The following is a 23,059-nucleotide window of genomic DNA, read 5'->3' as shown; positions in this document are numbered from 1 at the left end:
ATTGCCAAATATTGAGAAGCATTGATTGGTCATATAGAAAACAACTTTAGCTAGAATTGCTGCACCTGTTTTGGATTAGCATCGGAAAGAGAAGCAGTCCACAGTTACACACTGGTTTTGAATGAAATCCAAGCACATAGTCCTTTTCAAAGAATGTGAGTCTATGACAGATTATAGAGCTCTATGTACAAACCACAGCGCTGCCTCACATTGTGAATGAGACAAAACGTACCCAAAATCAAAATCATCAACACATGGGTGCAGTTTTTCCCACCGCTAGCATGTGGAAAACTGATGTTCACATCTAATAACACTTCTGATCAAAGATCACTTTCAAGAGGTTACCGTATAAAGTATTTTGGTCTGACACCAATACATGTGTCTCTGACATAAATAAATGTTGCCATAGTAACTGTGCTCTCATTACCTCATTCTGAAATATACAACACTGAATTTCTCAACATCTAACTGAAATGTGCAGAATCTGCTCATCATGCTCATTATCTTAGATATAATGTTTTGTGTACTATTTTGACAGAGAGAGAGAAAGAGTGATTCAGAAAAACAGAGAAATAACGAACAACACAGACAGACAGACAGACAGACAGATACGATAGATAGATAGATAGATAGATAGATAGATAGATAGATAGATAGATAGATAGATAGATAGATAGATAGATAGATAGATAGATAGATAGATAGATAGATAGATAGATAGATAGATAGATAGATAGATATTCAAAACTTTACTGCTTCTTCATGGCAAATCACATCAGGAAAAAGTAGGAGTTTATTTCCGAGACATTTGGGATATCAGTTGTTACATTTAATACTCTGAACTTTGGTCCAGAGGAAGATTTCTGCCAAGTAAAGCATGACTCTGTACCTAGCACCAACAAAATGGTTTTAGAGTGTACAGATATACAATCCAAGGAATGAATTATGGATGAGTTTACCCTTTTGTGTGCATTTTCTTTTCTTTGATATGGTTAAAATTCAAAAGGTTAAATAAGCCATTTAGCCACTGAACTATGATTTCAGTACTTGCTTAAATAATTCTAAAAATAATTTAATGAAGTAACATGTGGATGGTTTTAGAACATTTCTATTGGTTCAGAATTCAAAGATCTTTCTCAAATTTCATTACTGCCCTTTTTACATTTCCCCTGCTGAAACCTTACAGATAAGAGCAGAAAAGTCTGTTCACAGTCTAAAGGTAATGGATCTTGATTGATCAGAGACAGAAGAAAATGGGACACACAGTCAGTCAATGTGTCTTACAACTCCTCAAAGGTCTCAGCTGTTCCTACTGATGAAGTAAAAACCAGGTGAGCTTTGACCTTGCATGAAGCACAGTCTCTGTTCAACATCTGCTCTGAGAACACCTTGTGAGTCTTATGGAGTGTGAACGTTCCATAGAGAAACATCCCGCATCAGGCAGCTTGTAAATACCCCCAAACTGACTTCCTGTTTGGGGAAATTAAGAATTTTAAGGACCACCACAGTGTGCAAGCGGTTTCATTATAGTCCATATAAAGTGTGGAGAAATGCTTATAAATGCAGGGAAATGCTAAAATAACCTTGAGTGTAGAATGACTTGAGAAATTCAGCCATATGTCATATACTAACATACACTCATTTAAAAGTCTCCATGTCCCATTTCTCTCTTCCTATCATTTTGATTTTGCTACCCACCATTCTAGCCTAGATCATTACCTAGATATATCCATGCCCAATTAGGACCTGATCAATGTGACATCACTGAACTCCAGACAACAGTTGCAGCTGGTAGTCGACCGTCCGGAAATAGACAGATAGGGAGAAGTGAATAGCAGGGGTTGTGAATTTGGGTGGGGGATAGGAAGCTCATGCTTTCAGATCCCTTTGTGCCAAGGGGAGGAGAGAAGTGGAGAGGGGCTGGACCAACCCCAAATCCACTGCCTGTTGTAAATGAAGAGAGGGACAGAGAGAGAGAGAGAGAGAGAGAGAGGAGTAGAATAAGTTAGTGCAACAGAGGTGATGGACTTAGTTCAGTAAGACTGACAGGGGACACACAAACTCCTCCTGAGGGCTGAGAACATCATGCTGGTGGACTTTCCTTGCCTTTCAATACCACAAATTCACAGAGGAACCTACATCTACAGCACCTAACAGAGATATCTGCTGATCTTCTGAGGTCTTCAAAGACCACTTATCTCAAGCTCCTTAAAAGAGTACAATTCAAAGACTTGCGATCTTAAAAGTCAGAATTTTTCACTTTGTTTAATATGTTTTTACCACTTCTCTTTGAGAAGAGTTCTTGAAGAGGAACTTGTCAGAGTTCTTGAGCAAGGATTCGCAGGATTTGCGTCGCCACACAAGCAGAGGTGTTTAATTGAGGGCTTTAAAACTGAAGACCTTTCCACTGACAACGAGGACATAGTAACAAAGAGAGACAGTGGGGGATTACGACAGAGAGAGAGAGAAAGAGAGGGAGAGAGGGAGTGGGAGAAGAGAGAGGAAAACCCCACAGAGCAATCTCCACAAGTTGTGATGACTATTTCCACAGAGGCACTTTGCACGGTTTCTCCTGGACACTGACGGATTTCAAGAAGGTGCTGTGCAATAGACTGGAATCAACTGGTAAGGTTAAGGTGAGCCCAGAGGCTCTGCTTGCTCTCTAAACATGTGTAATTGCATCCGGCTCACTACAATGCTTGTGCTAATCTTGGAATGAACTTTTAAACACCTGTTTATGTTTGGCTGAGAGCTTGTGTCAACTTTTTGTAACACACTGAGTTCTATGTGCTTTGGTAATCGTTTTTAAGCTTCGCCCTCCCACTCCGATCCTGTCATGGGATGTATGGATAAGGTCAGTCGCCCTGGGCGACATCTCTTTCTGATGGTTTAAGTGGAGGGTTAATCTTTGACGGGCTGAAAGAAAGTTCTATGGGGTTGTTGAGGACAATAGAAGTGAGAAATTCAGGGATGGTGTGTTTTAGCAGTTCATTTGTCATAAACACACAATGGTTGTTACCAGCATGGGACCCCGGACGCAATTTAAGACAACAAAGCGGCTGCGTCAATAATGACGTCTGTGAGCATTCAGATCAAAAAGAGTCGTTTCCCACGTGTTGAAAGACAGTCTAGACAAGTCTACGAATACACTGAGGTGTGAATGAGGGAAAAGGAATAACTAAAGTGGTTTAAAACAGTATGACAAGAAATGCACTGGGAGAGTGTTGTACACAATATATTTGTCAGTTTTATGAATTTTAATTATAAGTTTTGGAATTAGAGAAAGGAAAAGAAGAGGGACACAAGGCAGGGATGGAGGGAGGTAGAGTGAGCTACACATCCCGAAATGTTTGGAAGGGACAGGATGCAGGAGAGTTGACTGTGGATGTGTCTCTTTGTTTTATTCCCCAGGAAGCTTTTTTTCATCTGTAGGGATCAGAACGGAGGCAGACTCCTCAATCAGGCTTTGTTCAGCCATGGTTCTGTTTGAATAAGAGAGGGCTTACGAGTTTTCAAAATCAGAATATCTCAAGTACTCTCTTTATGGATGGGCATGCCATGGCAACAAAATACACAAAGCTCATAATTTCAACTGTATACAAAGCACTCAGGATTGTTTATACAATGGTCTAGACCCAGGGTTTTCAACTAGGGGTCCCTGAAGGTACTCCAGGGGGTTCACAGAAAGGAAAACAAGTAGATTTTGCTTATATTTTGAATATATTAATGAAAATGTTTTAAATCAAAGTTATTAAAAGTCTTACCAAAATCTATCTAGATTTTTCATACTGGGGGTCCGTCTGGGTGCAGGGACCCTGGGGCTGTAAAGCTTGGAAACTCCTGGTTTAGCAACCTGATCTCATTAATATCTCATAAATATTAATATTTGCAGGTATTCATACATACGTTTAGTACTATTAATACATGCAAGAACTATTGAAAATACGCTGAATAGTATAATATGGATGCATTGACAGCATCTGTACATGTCTTTACATGCAAAAATGTTTATTTATATTTTATTTGTACTATTCATATATTTGTAATATAATCTCATCGATTTAATACAATAAAATACATTTAATTCCACTAATTTGATAATCTATGAACCTAAAAGGATTTGTAAATATACTGTATGTACATCCCTAAATTGTTTAAATGCTTGAAGTTGTAAATTGCTTGTATTAAATGCTGCCAAATACATTAATAATGTAGAGTATTATTCAAAAGTTTGGAGTCAGTAAGTTTAAAAAAAATACATTTATTCAGCAAGGATGCATTGAACTAATCAGACATGTATAATGTTACATTTGTTTTCCCATTTCAAACAAATTATAGAAATAAAAATTTCAAATGGTAATTTGTTAATTACAACTCAAATTCAGTTTGCTGCTCACACAAAGGCTTCAGAAGACTTGAAATTTGTATGGTACTTTTATGGTAGCTTGACAATTTCAGTCATCAATTACTTATTGTGTGGGAAAGTGCAATTTCAACATTCTGCTAAACTTCAGAATCAACTCATTTTGTGTTCTACTACACAATGACATTAGGTGAACTATCCATTTAAATAGAACATGACACTCAAGAACATTTACACTAATGACACACAAAGGTCCATTGTTAAATGTGCAAAGGACCTGTGTTTAGTTTCATTAGTCTGTGTGCTCTGCTAACCTACATAGATATAACTTCACAGTCAGAGAGCTAATTTCTGAGAGGCACACAGGCACAAGTGTGAGGTGAGGACTTCATCAGCCTCTCTCTCTCTGTGTGTGTGTGTGTGTGTGTGTGTGTGTGTGTGTGTGTGTGTGTGTGTGTGTGTGTGTGTGTGTGTGTGTGTGTGTCAGCTTGGCTCACTCTAATGAGGAGGGGCGGAATTCAAGGAATGCCACGCTAAGGTTGAAATGAGAAGGGCAGGCGAGATAACAAGGGGATGATGGAGCGATAGGGAAATACTGAAAGAAGACATCAAGCAGTTGTGTCCCCTTGCTCCCTAATCAATGACACAATCACTGCTATTGTGCCACAGAAAGTCAGACCTAACAAGAGTAATACCTGTTAATGTAAATGACTGCACATATAACCCCTCCACCCGGGCCCTACTCGCCCCGCTCTGTGCGTGCCTCGAACCCAGGTCTCCGGAGTGAGAGTCAGGCGTTTTAACAAGGAGGCTAAAGACTCCAGCCTCTAGCATCTGTCGCTAGAGCGCCTATTGAGATCAGACGAGTGAGGTTTACTCGCAAAGCGACTACTAGCTGGCCTCCGTTACACTCACCCCCCTAAACCTCACTTCCATCCGGGTCACGGCACCAATGTAACGCCTCCAGCCGTGCCCTACTCGCCCCGCTCTGTGCGGGCCTCAAACCTGGGTCCCCGGCGTGAGAGTCAGGCGCTGTGTTACACACAGCACACTGCACTAATGTTATTGGTTATGATCAGTCCTTTCAATTCATGAGTTTGACTAGGCCATAACTGGGCAATTTTAGAAGAAAAACAAACAGTTTAACAGTTAATTAGTTGATTAATTATCATAGTTGGTTAATTATTTTAAGCATTAAGTAATATATTAATAATTTAACAAATCATTATTTTAAGTACAAGTTTGACTAAGTATTCCTTTTTATTTCTTGATATAGAATACATTTTTCCTTATATTTCAACACTGTCAAAATACATTTTTCATAACAAAAATAAAATTTTAATAACAAAAATAAAATTTTAATAACAAAAATAAAATTTGAGTGAATACTAAACTAGAGCATACTGGGTAATGAAGTGGTTTCAAACAATGATTATTAATATTTTGTAATGATCTGGAAACATAATACATTGTGAAAAATTAATACATTAAATACATTAACATTAAATACATTAATACATGTTTAAAACATGTTTAATTGGTAATTCTGAACAAGGAAATGTCAAATTAAAAATTAAATTGAATTCAATTTAAAATTAAATCATGAAGAACAAATCTGCATCATGTACCTTAGTTTCAATTCAAATTCAAGAATTAAATGGTATGTATTTATTGGTGCACAACAAGGCAGAACTTGTTTCTATCAGTTATTGTTCTTTCTCTTTTAAAAGGTGTTTCTTTATCTTTTATAAGACGTATGTGGAATAGTTCAATAGCAGTTCAGACATGCGGTGGCTTGTAAGTCATGCCACATCTGTAATGGAACACTGGACGAGGTAAACTTCACTTTGGCCTGTCGGGACACTTCTCAGGGTGCGTGTCAGAAGGACAGACTCTGGAGGATTTTATTCCCACCAAGCGAGTAATGACAGTTCTCTGGATGAGGCAGATGTGCTTTCTCTTGCCCTGCTGCTCACACAGACATTGAACCACAGAGGAAAGCATTTCCACTGTCTCTTTATGCTGGTTGGGGAGTCCTAGCTCTTAGACTTGGGGTCTCCATTGAATTTCTTTATCACCCACTTTTAAATATCTTATGTTCCACTCAGAGAAACCACAGGTATCCCCCTTCCCAGACACACACACACACGAGCACAGAAACATAGGCACATGCTCACACACCACAGTGAAACCACATACCGCCCGCAGCATTAACTCACATGAGACGTTGCCTGTTGTAATGCCCCGCTGTCCGACACTGTCAGTATATCCAACAAGTCGCAAGTCCAACCTATCATTATTGGTCTGTTACAGCGGCACAAGGGGGTTCCTTAGCCTCTCATGAAATACAGTCTCTAGTGGAGACCATCATTATTTTTTCCCTTTTAGGAAACTTTTTTCTTTTCTTTTTTACTTGAGAGAGATTCACTACAGTTCAAAAGTTTGGGGCCGACAGCATTTTATAAAATGTTTTCTTCTAAGAAGTCTCTTATGCTTACCAAGGCTGCATTCATTTTAATGGGAAAAATACTGCAAAAACAGTGACATTGTGGAATTATCACAATATTAAACATATTTTTTTATACTTGAATATATATAGATTGGAGCAGCTGTTTTTGCTAGAAAACCCAACTTTAGATGGTTACTGTGTTTTGGAACATGGTAACTGGTTTCTAGCTGGTCACTAGCTTGCAAACCATCTGGAATCAGCAACAGACCAGCTACCAGCTGGTCACAGCAGTCAGTCAGTTTAGGAGGTAAGGATTGTTTTTGGAACATTAATAACCTGCTTGGACTAGCTAATGATGAGTTTAGACAGCTACCGTGTTTCAAAACACAGCTACCGGCTTAAGATGGATTTTCCAATAGCGTCTCTGTAGATCCTTCTTGTCAGTCAACAGCTTTTAAAATTTCCAACAATCAATCTGTCAGTAAGATTAGAGAGACAAAAGCAGTTTGTGAGGAGCACGAGACAAGAGTCTTAATCAAACGTGTCCAGACAGCAGAATGGGGACATAAGAATGACATGTTTTCCATGAGACAGAAAACAGCAGCAAGTTTACACTACTGTATGTCTTACATCTTTTTTTTTTTTTTTCTGTGAAGATTATATAACTTAATATCAGTGTCCGGAAATACGAAAATAATTTGGCAGGACAAATAAGACAGATACTACGTAAACATCTCTCATGTTTGTGTGGCGTTTAAACAGTAAGAACATGAAGGGTACTGTCAAAGCTGGGAGAAAGAGAGGGATAAATAGAGAGAGACAACAAGAATTGCAATGCGAGCTGACAATTAGATGAATTTTTCTGCGCTGTCCAAGTGGTGAAGTCATGATGTGGACAGACAGATTGCAGGTTTCCTGTGCATTTGCTGACTTCATCAGCAAAGGTCTGTTATTTTGGTTACTGTGTATAAACAGCCACAATAAAATAAACAACCTGAATTGTGTTGCATCAATCCTCTCCTCTCCACAACACAGACAGCCTGACAAGCAGAAACGTTTATACTAGCGGTAACATGTTTCATTCAGTAAAAATCCATCCATTAGTGCTAATATTTCTAAAATCTCCCTAATGTGAACACTGAATCGACTCCCCTCTGGCTGTCCTCCCAGAATATGTTATAAAACAAAACTAATGAGCACTGCCATTCCCTTTTCTCCAGATAATTCCCCAAAAAACTCTGCTGTCAGCTTTGTATGTTTCCGTGCCATGATGATAACAGGCTGACAAGATATGTTGGACAAGCTTTTGGAGAAAAAGAGATCTATAAAGTACTAAGATGCCAATTCATTTTTTTGATCCAGGTCATTGATAATTATAGTTTTTGAAACCGCTCTATTATACAACAGTTCTCTCCAAACTACTTGTCTGTGTTTGAGACAGACTGTTACACCGTGTCTAATCCACACCGGACGCGAGTGGCTCGACGCACTGCGACACAAGCAACTAGAACCTTAATATTCAGTGATGCGGTCTATACTAGATGCGGCAACACAACTGACTTCCTGTCGGTAAACTGATGCTCTGTTCCATTTCTGATGTACTTCAAGGGCTCGCTCTACTTCTGACACAAAGAACAAATAGATTTGCAACGGTCGCTTTTTCTCGTCCAGTGTAACCAGCCGCAAGATGTTGCGCCGCGGCCGAACGTGACAAATGCCACATCCGGTGTAGACACAGTGTTAGTGTGCATTAGAAACTTGTATTAGTGACTCTAACAAGTGACTGTCTTTATAATCAAGTCAATGAATCATTCACTCAATCGATTAATTCAAAAACAGTTTCATTCAGGAACAAAATAACTGCCTTTGAGTGAGTCATTGAATCATTCACTTAAACGATTAATTAAAAAAAAAAACAAGTTCATTCAGGAATAAAACAATTATTTGTGTGTGTCATTGAATCATTTATTCAAATCATTCATTCATACCTGCTGATTCATTCATGAAGGAAACATGAAACAGTCTTTATGAGTGAGTCATTAAATCATTCACTTAATTGATTTATATATATAAAAATAATTAATTAACTCATGAAACAAGTGATAGTTTTTATGAACAAGTCATTGAATCTTTCAACTCAACTGATTCGTTCAAAAACACTGATACATTCAGGAACAAAATACCAGTATTGCGTGTTGCTCGGAGATTCAAAAAATTAAAGGAATTGTCTCAAAAGTAAGGTACTCAATGTTATCAATAAAACTGTTATATAAAGAAATGTCATTCTAATATTCAGTTTTAAACATTATTTATTCAATATGATGTAAGAAGCTGAAAAACGCATTACTTGCCTGCATTTGTCAGAAACAACGCATGAGTAGTGAATGTGTGTATGGAGATCAGAGAACCTGCTCGCAGTGGGTCAGAAAGGTGTTGAACAGCGGCAATCCACAACTCAATCCACCAGCAGCTTTCAATTAAAGTTCCCAAAGATGAGCTCTAGTTATATTTTCTTAGGAGACGTGTTTTCCAAAGCCTTTACAGGCATCTCTCCTTCCACACCCCAGAGCTGCTTTCCCAATAATATGCTTGCTCTCTTTGAAACTTGAGGTAAACAACACAAAGTGGCTTCATTTCATGAATTTAAAAGGCCATGTGTTGTGTTGTTACAGGGCTTCGAATAGTGGTCTTTATGTAACTGGTATTTTCATTGTGAATAAATAAATCAGACTAATAAATCACGTCGTACCTTCTTGGAGACTAAATTAAAATGACATTCATCCATTGGAAGCAGGTGTCAAATTTGCTCTGTCTTTGCATCTATCATAGCAACATATGTTATCACTCATACAAACAGAACAAGCACTGCACGTTTTAAAATGCCATTCACACCCAAAATGCTCTTGCATTTAATATCGCAAGTGTAAAAGAACAGGTTCTAAAGTCAAGTCAAGTTTCTTTTTTTCCTTTTAACTTGACATGCTGTTTAAAAAAAATGCAGCACAAAGGTAAAAAGGTCCATGTTTAAACAAAATTAGTAACATTTAAATGTGAGACGCAACAGAACGAAAAAATTAGCCCAGCGTCTTGTGATGCGTTTTTTAAAAAGTTGAATATCTTAAAAACTTGACACTTCGTTGTTCTGTGGTGCTCATTTCTTAAGATGCTGAAAAGTAGCGAGACATAGTGCAATGGTCAAATATGTCCATGTAGAGTATGTTTACACAGAAAACAACTAAAAACAGAGCAGTGGAACTCAAAATCCCGCTCTGGATGAACCGGCCCTAATGCAATATCAATTTTCTTGTAAGCTTTGTTAGGCAAGGTTTATGCATGCCTTGCACAATGCATTATGTGTAGTACATTCTTAATCAGAGTAAAATCCCATTGCTTGTATGAACTAGAACTACATCAGATTTTCCATTCTCCCTCAGTGATGTTTAAGGCTATGGCAAGGTTCAGATAACCAAGTGTCGTCATCGAGAACTCATTCATATGGCAGCTTACCAGATCAGAGCAGACTCCTGCCAGGACACCCATGCTGACCAAACAATCCATTCAGCAGCATTCAACTCTCTGTGTCACCCTGCAATTGAGGCAGCTCCATTGTTCAACAGGATATTTGATTTTGATCAAAATTACAAAAAACTAAACCTTAAATAAAGCTAAAAAGAAATAATTTAAAACAAAAACAAAAAGTCAAAAGCACATAAAATCACTAAAACTAAAATGAAAACTAAAAACAAAAATAAAAGCCAATTCAAAATATTAATACAATAATAATAATATAAAATACTTAAATAATACTAAAATAACCATTGCTATGTCTAGGACATAAAATAGGGGTTTTACTGGTTTAAGATACAATCTTGAACAAAAAAAAAGTAAAAAAAAAAAAAAAAAAAACGAATTAATAGAACTATTTTTTTGGGAACCTCTTTATTTACATGAACTTGAATAAATTGATTCGCAACGATGAGTTTTCAGACATTCCAATGCAACATGAGAGGGAAACGTTTAGGACGAACTGATTCACAAGAATCAACCAAGTTTGCCAGCACTACATATGAGAGAGAGAGGATGCAAAGAGAGTGTTTGAGTGAGATTCAAGTCCAGTAGCTCCAGCGAAGCCAAGAACTTACAGAATATGGGTCTGCAGAGCCTCATTATTCCCCTGCTGTGAGGGTCAGCCACACTCCTGTCTGCTTCTCCATCAGCGCTGGAGAAACATGGTGGCTTGCCCGACCATTTCTCCCAGAGAAACCTGATCTGTCCCCAAAGTTTAAGAGCGTCCATGACTGGGTCAGAAACAGGGGCAGCCCACTGACTCTGTAGTAGTGAGCTCACTAGCATGCCTGAGGTTGAGTGAGGTGTCAGATCTTCTGTCTAGATCAGTTGGGGTTATGTGAGCTCGGTTAAGCTAGGCCTGTCCAGACAGATAGAGGAGGAAATTAGCCTTATACCTCCCATACGCCTCTAGGATGGAAAAAATATATCCTTATACCCTTAGGTTTGTGGCATTTAAGTAAAGATTTAAATGATTACTGTTCCAATGGTTCCGGCAATGACTTAAGGAATTATATGCACAAAGGCAACTTTAGCTGTTGTGATGTTTAGCTGTTGTGAAAGCTTGACCTGAAGGTCAATGAAAAATAAGAACATCCACTAAACAATTGTCAATAGTCACTCACAACAACTCACACTAAATGTTGGTCAAAGTGGCGAATCCACAACACCAAATTAAAATTGTTGCAAAACATGCATTGACAAATCTTTCATCTGTATGTGAAATTCCTGATCATGTGAATTCCTAATGAAATGACTGGATTTCGCTAAAGGAAATGTGCTAAACAACGGTAAAAGTGGCCGCACCTAGAAATATCCCCTGTATTCGTGGTGTTAAATTTTTTTTTCAAGAACCTTTTAAACTTCATGACTTAAAAATGTCATGTAAACCATCAAGTATAGTAAATGTTTAGACAAAATATATTTTGCTTTTCCAAATATCATGAATTATTAATTCATAAATATTATGTAGCACCATGTGATATTATCATCAAATTATCTGATTTTAAGAGACTTACTGACTTTGACACAAAGTCATGGGGGTCTGCAGGGGGTTTCTCTATGACACCATTTGCTGTTTTTATGTTTAACTGCATGTTTCTGCATATTGGTTTATAAAAAACAAAACAAATAATAATTAGCAGTTTTGTAAAAAAAAAAAAAAAATTCTAAGATCAATAATTAAATAAATAAAAGATAATGGCAAAAAACTTAAGGTTCTAAAAAAAAAAAGATTTTTGAATCAATTAAAAAATGAACGTCATTCTTCCTTCTCCACTGATGTATTTCACAGGTGTGTGGCCATGGATGTTCCTGTGCTAGTATGGCTGGTGTTGCTCCTGGCGAGTAGACGGTTTCCTGAAACGGATTGCAGCACTCAGGAGTTTGACAGCAGCGATGAAGGTCCAGAGGTTGAATTCCTATCGACCTCTCGCACACGGCGGGCCCCCGAGCCTCCTCCGCAGGACAAGTGCTCCTACACCTTCATCGTACCCCAGCAGAAGGTTACAGGAGCCATCTGTGTGAACTCCAAGGAGCCTGAGGCCATGCTGGAGAACCGTGTCAATAAGCAGGAGTTGGAACTTCTCAACTCTGAGCTGCACAAGCAGAAGAGACAAATCGAAACTCTGCAGCAGCTTGTAGAAGTCGACGGCGGCATCGTCAACGAGGTGAAGCTTCTGCGCAAGGAGTCCCGTAACATGAATTCCAGAGTGACGCAGTTATACATGCAGCTGCTGCATGAGATCATCCGTAAGAGGGACAACGCGCTGGAGTTGTCGCAACTGGAGAACAAGATTCTCAACCAGACCTCCGAGATGCTGCAGCTTACAAACCGCTATAAAGATCTGGAGCATAAGTATCAGCACCTCGCCTCACTGGCCAATAACCAGTCGGCGCTCATTGCCCTTCTCGAGGCACAGTGTCAGAGGGGACCACCAGTTGTGATCCCCAGGGTACCAGCCCAGCCTCAGCCTCAGCCTCAGCCCCAACCACAACCTCAACCCAGACCCTCACCACCCCTCAATAAGCCTACGTTTAACCGCAACCACCAGTTCACCAACGAGATCCAGAGCGATCAGAACCTCAAAGTGCCACCCGCCCCTCCTCCCACTATGCCAGGAGGAACTCACAGCCCGTCCACCACAAACAAACCCTCAGGTGAGTCGCAGCTTCATTCCTCCAGTGGTGCATGTAGTATATGAAGGGATAAACTGAAATTAAACGAAATGCTTGCATTTTGAGGAAATAAGATTATAGGTTTTACAAAACTTTCCAATAGAACACATTTACCATTTAACTTTACCATTGAAAAAGTTTGTGGCCAGTAAGTATTCAGCAATGATGCATTAAATTGATTTAAAAAAAAGTGACAGTGAGACATGTATAGTACTTCAAAATATTTCCATTTTGAATAAATTATGTCCTTTTGAACTGTCTAATAATCAAATAAGCCTGGAAAAATGTTTTCAGCATTGATAATAAATGCATTGATTTCTGAAGGATCCTGTGAGACTGAATTCAACTTTGCCATCAAAGAAATAAAATATTTTAAACTATATTCAAATAGAAAATAGTTATTTAAAATGATAATATTTCACAATATTTCTATTTTATGGTATTTTTCACCAAATAAATGCAACCTAGGTGAGCATTAGACTCTTCTAAAAATAAAATTATTATTACCAACCCCAAACTTTGAACAATGTGTCATTAAGTTGTCTCAGGTTCATAATATATATCTATTGCTATCATGGTTTTTAGTAATAAAAAAAATAATCTAAGAATTTTAAATAGCAAATAGCAAAATTGCTGTATACATGTCAGAATGAACTTTAATGGTTATTAACAATAAAAAATGAAAAGCGCAATGTTTCCATTTGATGACTCTTATCCTTGTTTGGTTTTCAGAGGCAAGGGGTCTCACAGTTTCTCACAGTCTTCATTATTCAGCACTGCCTATCAAAGTTCATTCATCTCAAATTCTCTCTACATAGCGAGTCCCACACAGAGATGTGACAATAAACCATCTGTTGTTGTCTCAGCTTTGAAATACCAACATCCAGTTAGTTAATCTGGTCAGATGATGAATATCCAAAAATATTTTGTGTTGAGTCACACACATTGTTGTAGGAGGACAAAACAAAAAACAAGTCAAGATCAATTTAATGCAATATATCTAATTTCACACTGTTTGCAATTTTTTTATACATGCTTTTAATGCTCTAAAAAGAGAAAAGCCCAATTTTTGCTTGAGTGAAATAATGTAGAAACAACTATTTGAGTTTAATGTATACTTTTGTTTCATTGATTGCAATGAACATAAGAATGTCATGATATAATGTTTGCTTTATATCATTAACCCCAACACCAGCATATATACTGTGTCTATTTACAGTAAAATGTAAAACTAGTCAAGACAGCGCACATAAAAAAGGCAGCTTTCAGTGGCTGTATTTCCACTCCATCTGGTGACATGAGCAATTTCCTGGCTAGGTCTGCCTGCATTAATAGCAAAAGGTTACACAAACTCTCCTCAATGGGAGTCAAGCTTTCACAATGAGACTACAGTACGAAAAAGAGCTCTGGACGGAAATAGAAAGAACGATTCTGGACAGAAGTCAAAAAAGTGAAGGAAAGACGGTCAGAAAATGTCTACAGTGGCTGAGTTGGGAAATGGCATAAGGATGAGTCTGCATTTACACTATATATGTGCGCACAGTATGAGGCGTATGGCAATTTCACCCTCTGATTTATGTTCATTTAATTTCTTTTGACAATTGCTTGAGACATCTTGCAGCTTTTAGGACATACATAGATACTGTATATGAAAGGGTATATAAAAAAGATATTCAGAAAAAAGTAGTGCTACTGTATCAAAAAAAGCACCTTTTTCTGTAATTGCGATTAATCACTCCTAACAAAGTTGTTCATGTATTTTTATATTGTAGTAATTTTACAAGTAGTCTCCAAATTAATGTAGAAACAACATAAAGACATTATATTTTAAATATTATATCTAACAGGTAGGAAATATCCAGAAATATCGTTATATTCACTTGTTAGAGATATAGAATCAATTTATCAAACACTTATTTTATTTTATAAATTAAATATAGATATATTTTTATTAAAGCAACAAAAGTTATTAATTTAAAAGCAGAGTGATTTTCTATTTGTCTTTTATTGTTTGATTAACATAAATGACAGAGCAGCAGGTTTATTAGGCTGCTGTCACTTTAAGATCTGACGCACATGACGCGGATGTGGTCACATTTAACGTCATTCAGGGAATTTTAAAGAGCAAAATCCAATCATTTCAATAGGATTCTCAGTGATTGTTTTTTTAACAGGTTCAAGTCGGAAAGCTGAAAAGGAAGCTATTTGGTATAAATGTGACGCCTGTGTGATCTGTGGTTCATGGCTAAACTTCTGACAATAGAAAACCTTCACCTTTTTTGCATGCTTAAATTTCGCTAATGTGACCACACCACATATGAAAGTAGTCTAAACTGGAAGCAATTTTTGCTGTTTACAAACACGCAATCTGACAAAAATGGAATTGGTTGACAGTCTAAATGCTGTCGTAAAGACAATTAAGTTGACGAGAAAGGAAATAAGAGGATTGGAGAAAGAGCAGGGCAAGGAGGGAAGCAGCACTCTGTTGGAGTGAAGTCATTTATTCCAGTGTACCAGACATGGGTGACCCAGACATCCCACACAAAGCTCAGCGCGATATCAGGTCTGGGTCTTCCTGCTGCAGAGAAATGGCCTGCTGATGGATTTGCCAAAGTTGTTTTAACAAGACCCACACTGAAAATCTGTAAGGCCTCTCCGTTTCCTCTTCCTCCCTTCTTCCTACCATATCTCCTCTAAAGTTCACTTGACTTGATGGATTTGTGTTCATCCCGAGTTCATCACCTCATTCATCTCTGTGAATGTTAGCTAGAGTCTTTGTAGTGAAAAGCAGATTTTCTTTTCGTGTCTGCCTTCTCTGCCATTAGACAGTTTTTGCTTACAATGTGCGAGTCTGTTCTTTCACATCACTGTCCTTTTTCCATCTCTCCCTCATACACAATCTAAACTGTGTCCCTTTGTCTGCCAGATATAACAGCTGCCTTGGTCTAAACTTCTGCAAAGCCCCCTGAACAAGTACACCAAAATATTGACACTATAAAACAGCAACAGTTGAGAAGTGACTCACCTACTCACTAAAATCATAGTTTTAATTAGAAACGAATGCTTCAAAATATGTACTTCTGAACCTGCTTTTAGCTGTTCCGTTCTTGTCGTGATTTCAATATTTTGTTCAAATACTTGTTCTTGGCACTAATTTTGCATTAAGTGGCAAGTTTCCATGGTGTAAAATGTTCTATGACCAATTAAACAGAAGGGGGCTTAAAGGGAAAGTTTGAAATTGGCTGACAAGCAGACTTCTCCAAGGGAGAGCAAGAAATTGGTGGCTCCAAGATAATGAGGCAAAGTATGTGGAGTGAGGTGCTTTTATTTATAAGGGTAAAAATAAAAATTCAGCCCCAAACACAAACACAGTTTTAAAACTTAAACTCTAATCCAGAATTAGTTTGGGATGAATAAACCAAACCACAGTCTGTTAATGTTATTAATAATAATAATGTAATACATATTGTACGGTATACATAAAATAAATTCCCACTGGACCATCGGTTTAAAGGGATCACATGGTCAATTCAGTGACCTACAAAAAATAAAGAATCATTCATATTTCTTTTTTTTATTTTACAATATAACTTTTTATGTTGGAACAATGCGCTCTCAGACTTTTGCACTCCAATGTAAGTCTATTAAATGTGTCTATGTGAGGCATGTCTCTTGAGATTCTAAAAAAATCTACTGATCCAATAAAGCAGCAAGTGGTTTAATACATGCTCCTCCTGAGATTGGGAATGCTGGAATGGATTCAGTTTTGTTCACGGTAAGGGGCTAATGAGCCCCGTCTGCGTTGTTATCTTAAATTTGTCAGGTAGTGTGATGGCTCTTACTCTGGCATGCTGTGAAAATCAGCCAGCCAGAGAGATTTCAGAAAAACAGACAAAATCCGGCTCAGTGGAATGTGCACTAGAGGCTATGAATCCGGCGGTCTGAGGTCTGCGATCATAAATACAACCAGAAATATCTAAATTGTAAGTGCGTAAAGTGCTAAAATGAACTATTTTAAATACTTCAAGCGAAATACAAGAAAAGCTGACTGGAGCAACATCCTATGTTTCGGTACAAGACACATCCAGCTAATTTTTAAACGTACCGACCAGAGAGATGAAGGGGTTGGAGTGGGTGCATGAGGGCCAGCCGTTGGGCATTAGGCCTGCTTTTTATAAGCTTCAAGATGAGAGTAAACACTAAAATGTTCCAGACTACTGTAAGTAAACCACAAGGCCTCAGCAGTGCTTTAAGATGGAGATGTAAGATCAGACCAAACAGTAAGGAGAACAGTTAAAATACACAAATAATAATGGAACATATGAGATCATGTGCTTCGAGAGCAAAACTAAGTTTAAGTCTCAGGTTGTGTTTAGGTTTGACTACTTTCCCTACAGAAAAGACCATAATTAACAACCACAATTGGTTTCACCAGGTTTTGCTAAAGAATAGCATATTTGTGCTGCTCCATTAGATAGCCCACAACCAAACCAGCATAAACCAGTCTAGACCAGCATGGAAATGTCCCCCTTTGCTGTAGTTAGTTGCTTTAAGCTGGTACAAAGCAATTGACCCTTCGCTGGGAGTTTGATTGACAGGTGATCTGACCAATCATACTTCGCCATCCGCCATTTTGTCCGACAAAGCAGTCAGGAGAGTTAACTTTAGTAGATTAAAATGGGAGGATTTGAACTTGAAAAACGGAGTGTACTGACGCCTTTCCGCGGTTAAAACAACATTCCTTATGTTCATTCATGTTTATTTGATGCTATAAATGAACTAGAAGGAAGAGATGACAGTTCATGAGCAGCTTTAACTTATGCTCTACAGCGATCTGTCACGACACATTAAAGATCCACAAAACGGTATTTATTGTAAAAATTTCTTTAAAAAAAATGACCAAATGTTTAATATCAAAAGTAACCGAAAAGTAACCTGTCCTGTCTGTCAGCGTGTTGTCAGTGTCCTCTCTGCTCCGCAATGTATTTTTCACTGCGTTAGAACATGGACTGACGTGAGAGCGGCGTAGCTTGTCGGACATAGCGACAGTAACTAAGGGGGGCGGGTCTTTGCGAACAGTCAATTAAGCTGGTCTCAGCCCAGCCAAGATGGTTTAGTTCCCAAAACCCCTCTAAAACCAGCTAGCAGACCAGCTTAACCAGGCTGGGAGACCAGAAAACCAGCGTAGTCTGGTTCAAGATATTATATATACAAGATATTATATATAATATCCTGAACCAGACTACGCTGGTTTTCTGGTCTCCCAGCCTGGTTAAGCTGGTCTGCTAGCTGGTTTTATATATATATATATATATATATATATATATATATATATATATATATATATATATATATATATATATATATATATATATATATAAAAATTTTTTTTTTTTTTTTCATTAGCAGAGCATTAATCAACCCGTCTAGTTTTTACCATTTAAAACTGAAGATCAGATTTTTTTTTATTTTGAAGACAACTAATTTATGGATGGTCTCTTACTCTGCTTTTCATAGGAAAACTTTGGAAATTGGAGCCATGCTTTACACATCCCTATAAAAACACTACTCTATGCCCAGGGAACTTTGGAAGTGCTCGCTAATCTACTTGCTACTGCATTATTTAACAAATGGGCCTTTCTTTGGCATTCGTGCCAGCATTACGTTTGGCTGGAATAGCAGAGGCAACTTCCCAGGCCAGAATGGCAGCCAAGGTCAATCCTCTTCTTACGTTAAGAGCTTTTCCAGCTGTGCCACGGATGAACAAGAGACCTAGCGGGAGTAGATACAACTGAGAACGGTGTTCAGGGGGATCCTTGCATCTGAATTTCCCTTCAAGTAAAAGAATATCTCAGTCTGTCACAGTGTCATATTCCCAGTATGAGATTTGACAGCAACAGACGGGAGACTTCCTATAAAAAGACAAAACTTCTCTGAGAATTGAGTATGAGGGAATACATCTTGTTGAAATAAGCTGGGAGTGACTGAGTGGGGTAAATACTGAATGATTTCCCCCTCCTCTTAGGTCCCTGGAAGGATTGTCTGGAGGCTCTGGAGGACGGACACACTAACAGTGGCATGCACCTAGTGAAGCCGGAGAACACCAACAAGCTGATGCAGGTGTGGTGTGATCAAAGACATGACCCTGGTGGCTGGACGGTCATCCAGAGAAGAATGGATGGCTCCGTCAACTTCTTCAGAAACTGGGAGACATATAAGGTGAGCCAGAAAGATCAATTCTAGCCAGTAATTAACTAAATGTTATGACCGATAAGTGATAAATAGCTGATATTTAAATAACAGTACAAATATGAAAACTGTATGAAATAGTATGAAATTGGCCTTTATGCTCACCAAGGCTGCATTTATTTGATAAAAAACATAATGTTAAAGTATATTAGTAAATATTATACATAATATTAGTGATAATAATCCACAAATATTTCTTAAGCACCAAATCAGCATATTAAAATGATAAAAGTTATTTTAAATAGTAATAATAATTAATGTTGTGCTCAAAACAGTTTGGATGGCTGTGAACATACAGACCCTTGCACTTTAAGAGGTTCAATGATACATATGCCAAGCAGAAACTACCACACTGCACTGAAATGCATCAATGCAAATGAAAACTTGCACACTTATTCTCCGAACATTAATATGATATGTATGCTTTGTGTATGGCATATATGTAATATACAAATGAATCATTCAATAATGTTCTTTACGTTTTCAAGGCCGTTTTTATACACATTCTCTAGAATAGAATAATAGAATTAAAGAAGGGTTTTAAAGGAAATTTTTTTATTTATTGTGTTCCATCTGTATGGAAGCTTGTTTCCGCCATTAAATATAAAAAAAATATCCCACAGACTTTTTTTCTCGCAATTGTAAAGACTTTTAATACGTTATAACGACTTTTTTTCTCGGAATTTCAATTTATATCCCGCAATTGTGGGGAAAAAAAGTCAGAATTGTGAGATAAAATGGTCACAATTATCTTTTACATTTTTTTTTATACCATAGCGAAAACAAGCAAAGTGCAGAGAGCAAAGTAAAACAAAAGCCAGTCATCTGAATCCTCATCAAAAAAACAAAAAGATCTTCAAAGCCCTGTAGATACAGTATTAAACACAAGTAAAGCCGGAATTACAAGTGCTTCATGGGCTCAGAATGTGCTGGCAAATGAAAGCCCTGCCAGTAAAACAATAATAAAAAACAATAGAGAGAAGAAACAAATAGTACAGAGAGAACAAAATAATACAGACCAAGAAATGTACACTAAAATAACTATTTTACGTGGTCCATCTAATTCTCAATGGCAGGCGCTCCTCTGTTTTATTACAGCAAGGCTTTGGAAACATTGATGGAGAGTACTGGCTGGGTCTGGAGAACATATACTGGATAACCAACCAGGGGAACTACAAGCTGCTGGTCACCTTGGAGGACTGGTCTGGACGCAAGACGTTTGCAGAGTACGCGAGTTTCCGCCTTGAGCCTGAGACCGACTTCTACAGGCTCAAGGTGGGCCGTTATCATGGCAATGCCGGTGACTCCCTAACTTGGCACAACGGGAAGCAGTTCACCACTCTGGACAGGGATCATGATGTATATACAGGTATCAGTCAATCAATTACAGATTATCAAAATGTTTCTATAAGCATATAATATATATATATATGTAAATTAATCTATAAAATGTTTTATCTCAGGCAACTGTGCACACTACCAAAAAGGAGGGTGGTGGTATAACGCCTGTGCCCACTCAAATCTGAACGGCGTGTGGTACAGGGGAGGGCACTACCGCAGCCGCTATCAGGACGGCGTGTACTGGGCTGAATTCAGAGGAGGCGCCTATTCCCTCAAGAAGGTTGTGATGATGATACGACCCAACCCGAACACCTTCCACTGAGAAGCACATAAAAACAGGGAATGAACTGACAATTGCTCCCCCATGGTCGCCACCCCCCCTATAAAGTGCAATTCGTTTAGACTGTGGTTTTTAAATTGTTTTGCTTCCTACATACATAGATATGATAGTAAAAGGACAAACAGGGTCTTGGTTGACGTAACTGAGAAGGAACACCAATTTATCAAAGACTACAAAAGGAAGCTCTATTAAGTGCTATTTACTTCCATCATCATCACAGAAAATGAAGTGTCTGATGACTTGGCCTGTTTTCAATCAGTCACCAGGAAGTCATCAAAAAAAAAAAAAATGAAACCTGTCCATCTTTAAATATTTAGTGCAATTGTGAATCTGTTGTCAGTTGTTTAGATTGCTTTTGTTAAATATGTAAAATAACTGATTAGTACTCATGCGTTGTTACAAATAAGACACAGGACATCCAATCCAGTGATAAATAGCTTACGCATCCCTAGTTTATTCAAAGCTAAGAGAATATTATGTTTCCTGATGAGATGAATGACTCATAATTTATTTCAGGGATATCATTTTTAAAATTCATATAAAAGGTTGCAGTGTAAAATAATGCACAATTAAACATCTTAAAACAGTCACCGATTTCTCAATCTAAACTGTATTTACTGTGTAAATTAGCTGCTGGTGTCAAATGAAGACCCAACAAATGTACATATACACGTAATATTGTTGAAAATAATGTGTAATTTGTAATATACTGTAAGTGTAACATTTCCCCTGGTATTGTCATACTATTGCAATAAAAGATGTACAGCCACTTGCTTTGTCCGTGAATGGATTAAAAATCAATCTCCTACATCTGCAGTTCTACTGAGAAAGTTTATGTGCCAACGTAAAGGGGAAAGACTCAAACAACAAAATAGCTCTTTGACCTTATAAAAAATGGGGTCACACTTTAGTTTAGGGTCCAATTATTTCTATTAACTAAGACTTCTGCCTCAATAAACTCCAAATTACTGCTTGTTAATATTTAGTAAGGTAGTTGTTAAGTTTAGGTATTGGGAAGGATTATGGGATGTAGAAAATGGTCATGCAGAATAAGGTATTACTTTATAAGTACTAATAAACAGCCAACATTCTAGTAATATGCATGCTAATAAGCAAGTTAATAGCTAGTTAATAGTGAGAATTGAACCCTAAACTAAAGTGTTATCATAAATGTTGTATATGTATGTATATATATGTATGTATATATATGTATGTATATGTATATATATATATATATATATATATATATATATATATATATATATATATATATATATATATATATATATATATACGGTATATATATATATATATATATATAACAAGCTCCACTGAGATTATGTATCTGTGGCTTGCTGTTGAATAACACAGAAAATAATTTTAGTTGTTAATAATTTAAGAAACCAGAAATAAGAATATTTTGAAATACTTGAAGAAAAAAAAAAAATGAACTTTGCTTTTATTAGTTATTTTATCTCCAGGTCATTAGATCTAGAATTCTGTCCATTCTAAATAAGAGTAGTGTGTTACAATTACATTTATTTGAATGAATCAACATACATTTTGCTTTTACAGAAAAAAGGTCCATTATCCAATGTCAATTGTGTAGTGATGTATGAAGCACAGCTCTTACTTTCAAGCAATTTTCAAATCAAGGAGCTTTCTAATAGTCAACATGGTACATTTGTGTGGCCTACTTGAACCCGTTGCAAAATATCCATAGGGAAAACTTTCACCCTCACACAAAATTCACAAGCCCATTGATTCGTATAGATATTACTGGCTTTCGACCAGCAAAAAGTCACCAAAGAGCGGTAAAAGTGAAACCGTAATAAAAAGCTGTACAAATAATTGGAAAGCAAATTGGATCAGAATTTTCCGAGTCCTCAAGCTTCATTAAGGCTAATAGTTGTTAAACTCCACATTTCCATTGTTAGGGAAGTTATGGCTACACTCTCTAAACAGTATCATTATTTTGTTAAACTTACTGTGCACTCTTCCAATAGACTTCTATTCTAAGTGTAAAGCAGGATATACCCGAGCTAGCAATCAACTTGTCATATTTATTTGTACC

The 23,059-nt window shown here is 37.4% G+C and overlaps 2 protein-coding genes across 6 annotated transcripts in view; one reads left to right on the top strand and one right to left on the bottom strand.

Moving 5' to 3' along the window:
* Positions 1-23,059, bottom strand: part of ralgps1 (Ral GEF with PH domain and SH3 binding motif 1) — a 114,712-nt gene that overhangs the window by 53,592 nt on the left and 38,061 nt on the right. The gene's annotated exons all lie outside the window — the stretch shown is intronic.
* Positions 1,953-21,791, top strand: angptl2b (angiopoietin-like 2b). Of its 2 annotated transcripts, none has more exons than XM_079637086.1 (5): positions 1,953-2,636; positions 12,172-13,037; positions 19,081-19,274; positions 20,403-20,673; positions 20,768-21,791. In XM_079637086.1, the coding sequence occupies exons 2-5, from the start codon at positions 12,182-12,184 to the stop codon at positions 20,965-20,967; spliced, it is 1,521 nt and encodes a 506-aa protein (XP_079493212.1). In that variant the 5' UTR covers positions 1,953-2,636; positions 12,172-12,181; the 3' UTR covers positions 20,968-21,791. The 2 variants fall into 2 exon arrangements, with proteins under 2 accessions (XP_079493212.1, XP_079493211.1); XM_079637085.1 differs by having other exon boundaries at positions 1,961-2,625.

This window comes from Phoxinus phoxinus, assembly GCF_949152265.1.
Source record: "Phoxinus phoxinus genome assembly, chromosome: 15".
Classification (NCBI taxonomy): Eukaryota; Metazoa; Chordata; class Actinopteri; order Cypriniformes; family Leuciscidae; genus Phoxinus; species Phoxinus phoxinus.
Note: the sequence above shows the minus strand (reverse complement) of the source record. Positions and strands in the feature narration are given on the sequence as shown.

Excerpts from the sequence above, each read along its gene's own strand:
- angptl2b (XM_079637086.1), top strand. The coding sequence starts at position 12,182 with ATGGATGTTCCTGTGCTAGTATGGCTGGTGTTGCTCCTGGCGAGTAGA. Across the intron at positions 13,038-19,080 it reads CACCACAAACAAACCCTCAG|GTCCCTGGAAGGATTGTCTG; the intron begins GTGAGTCGCAGC and ends CCCTCCTCTTAG. Across the intron at positions 20,674-20,767 it reads GGATCATGATGTATATACAG|GCAACTGTGCACACTACCAA; the intron begins GTATCAGTCAAT and ends GTTTTATCTCAG.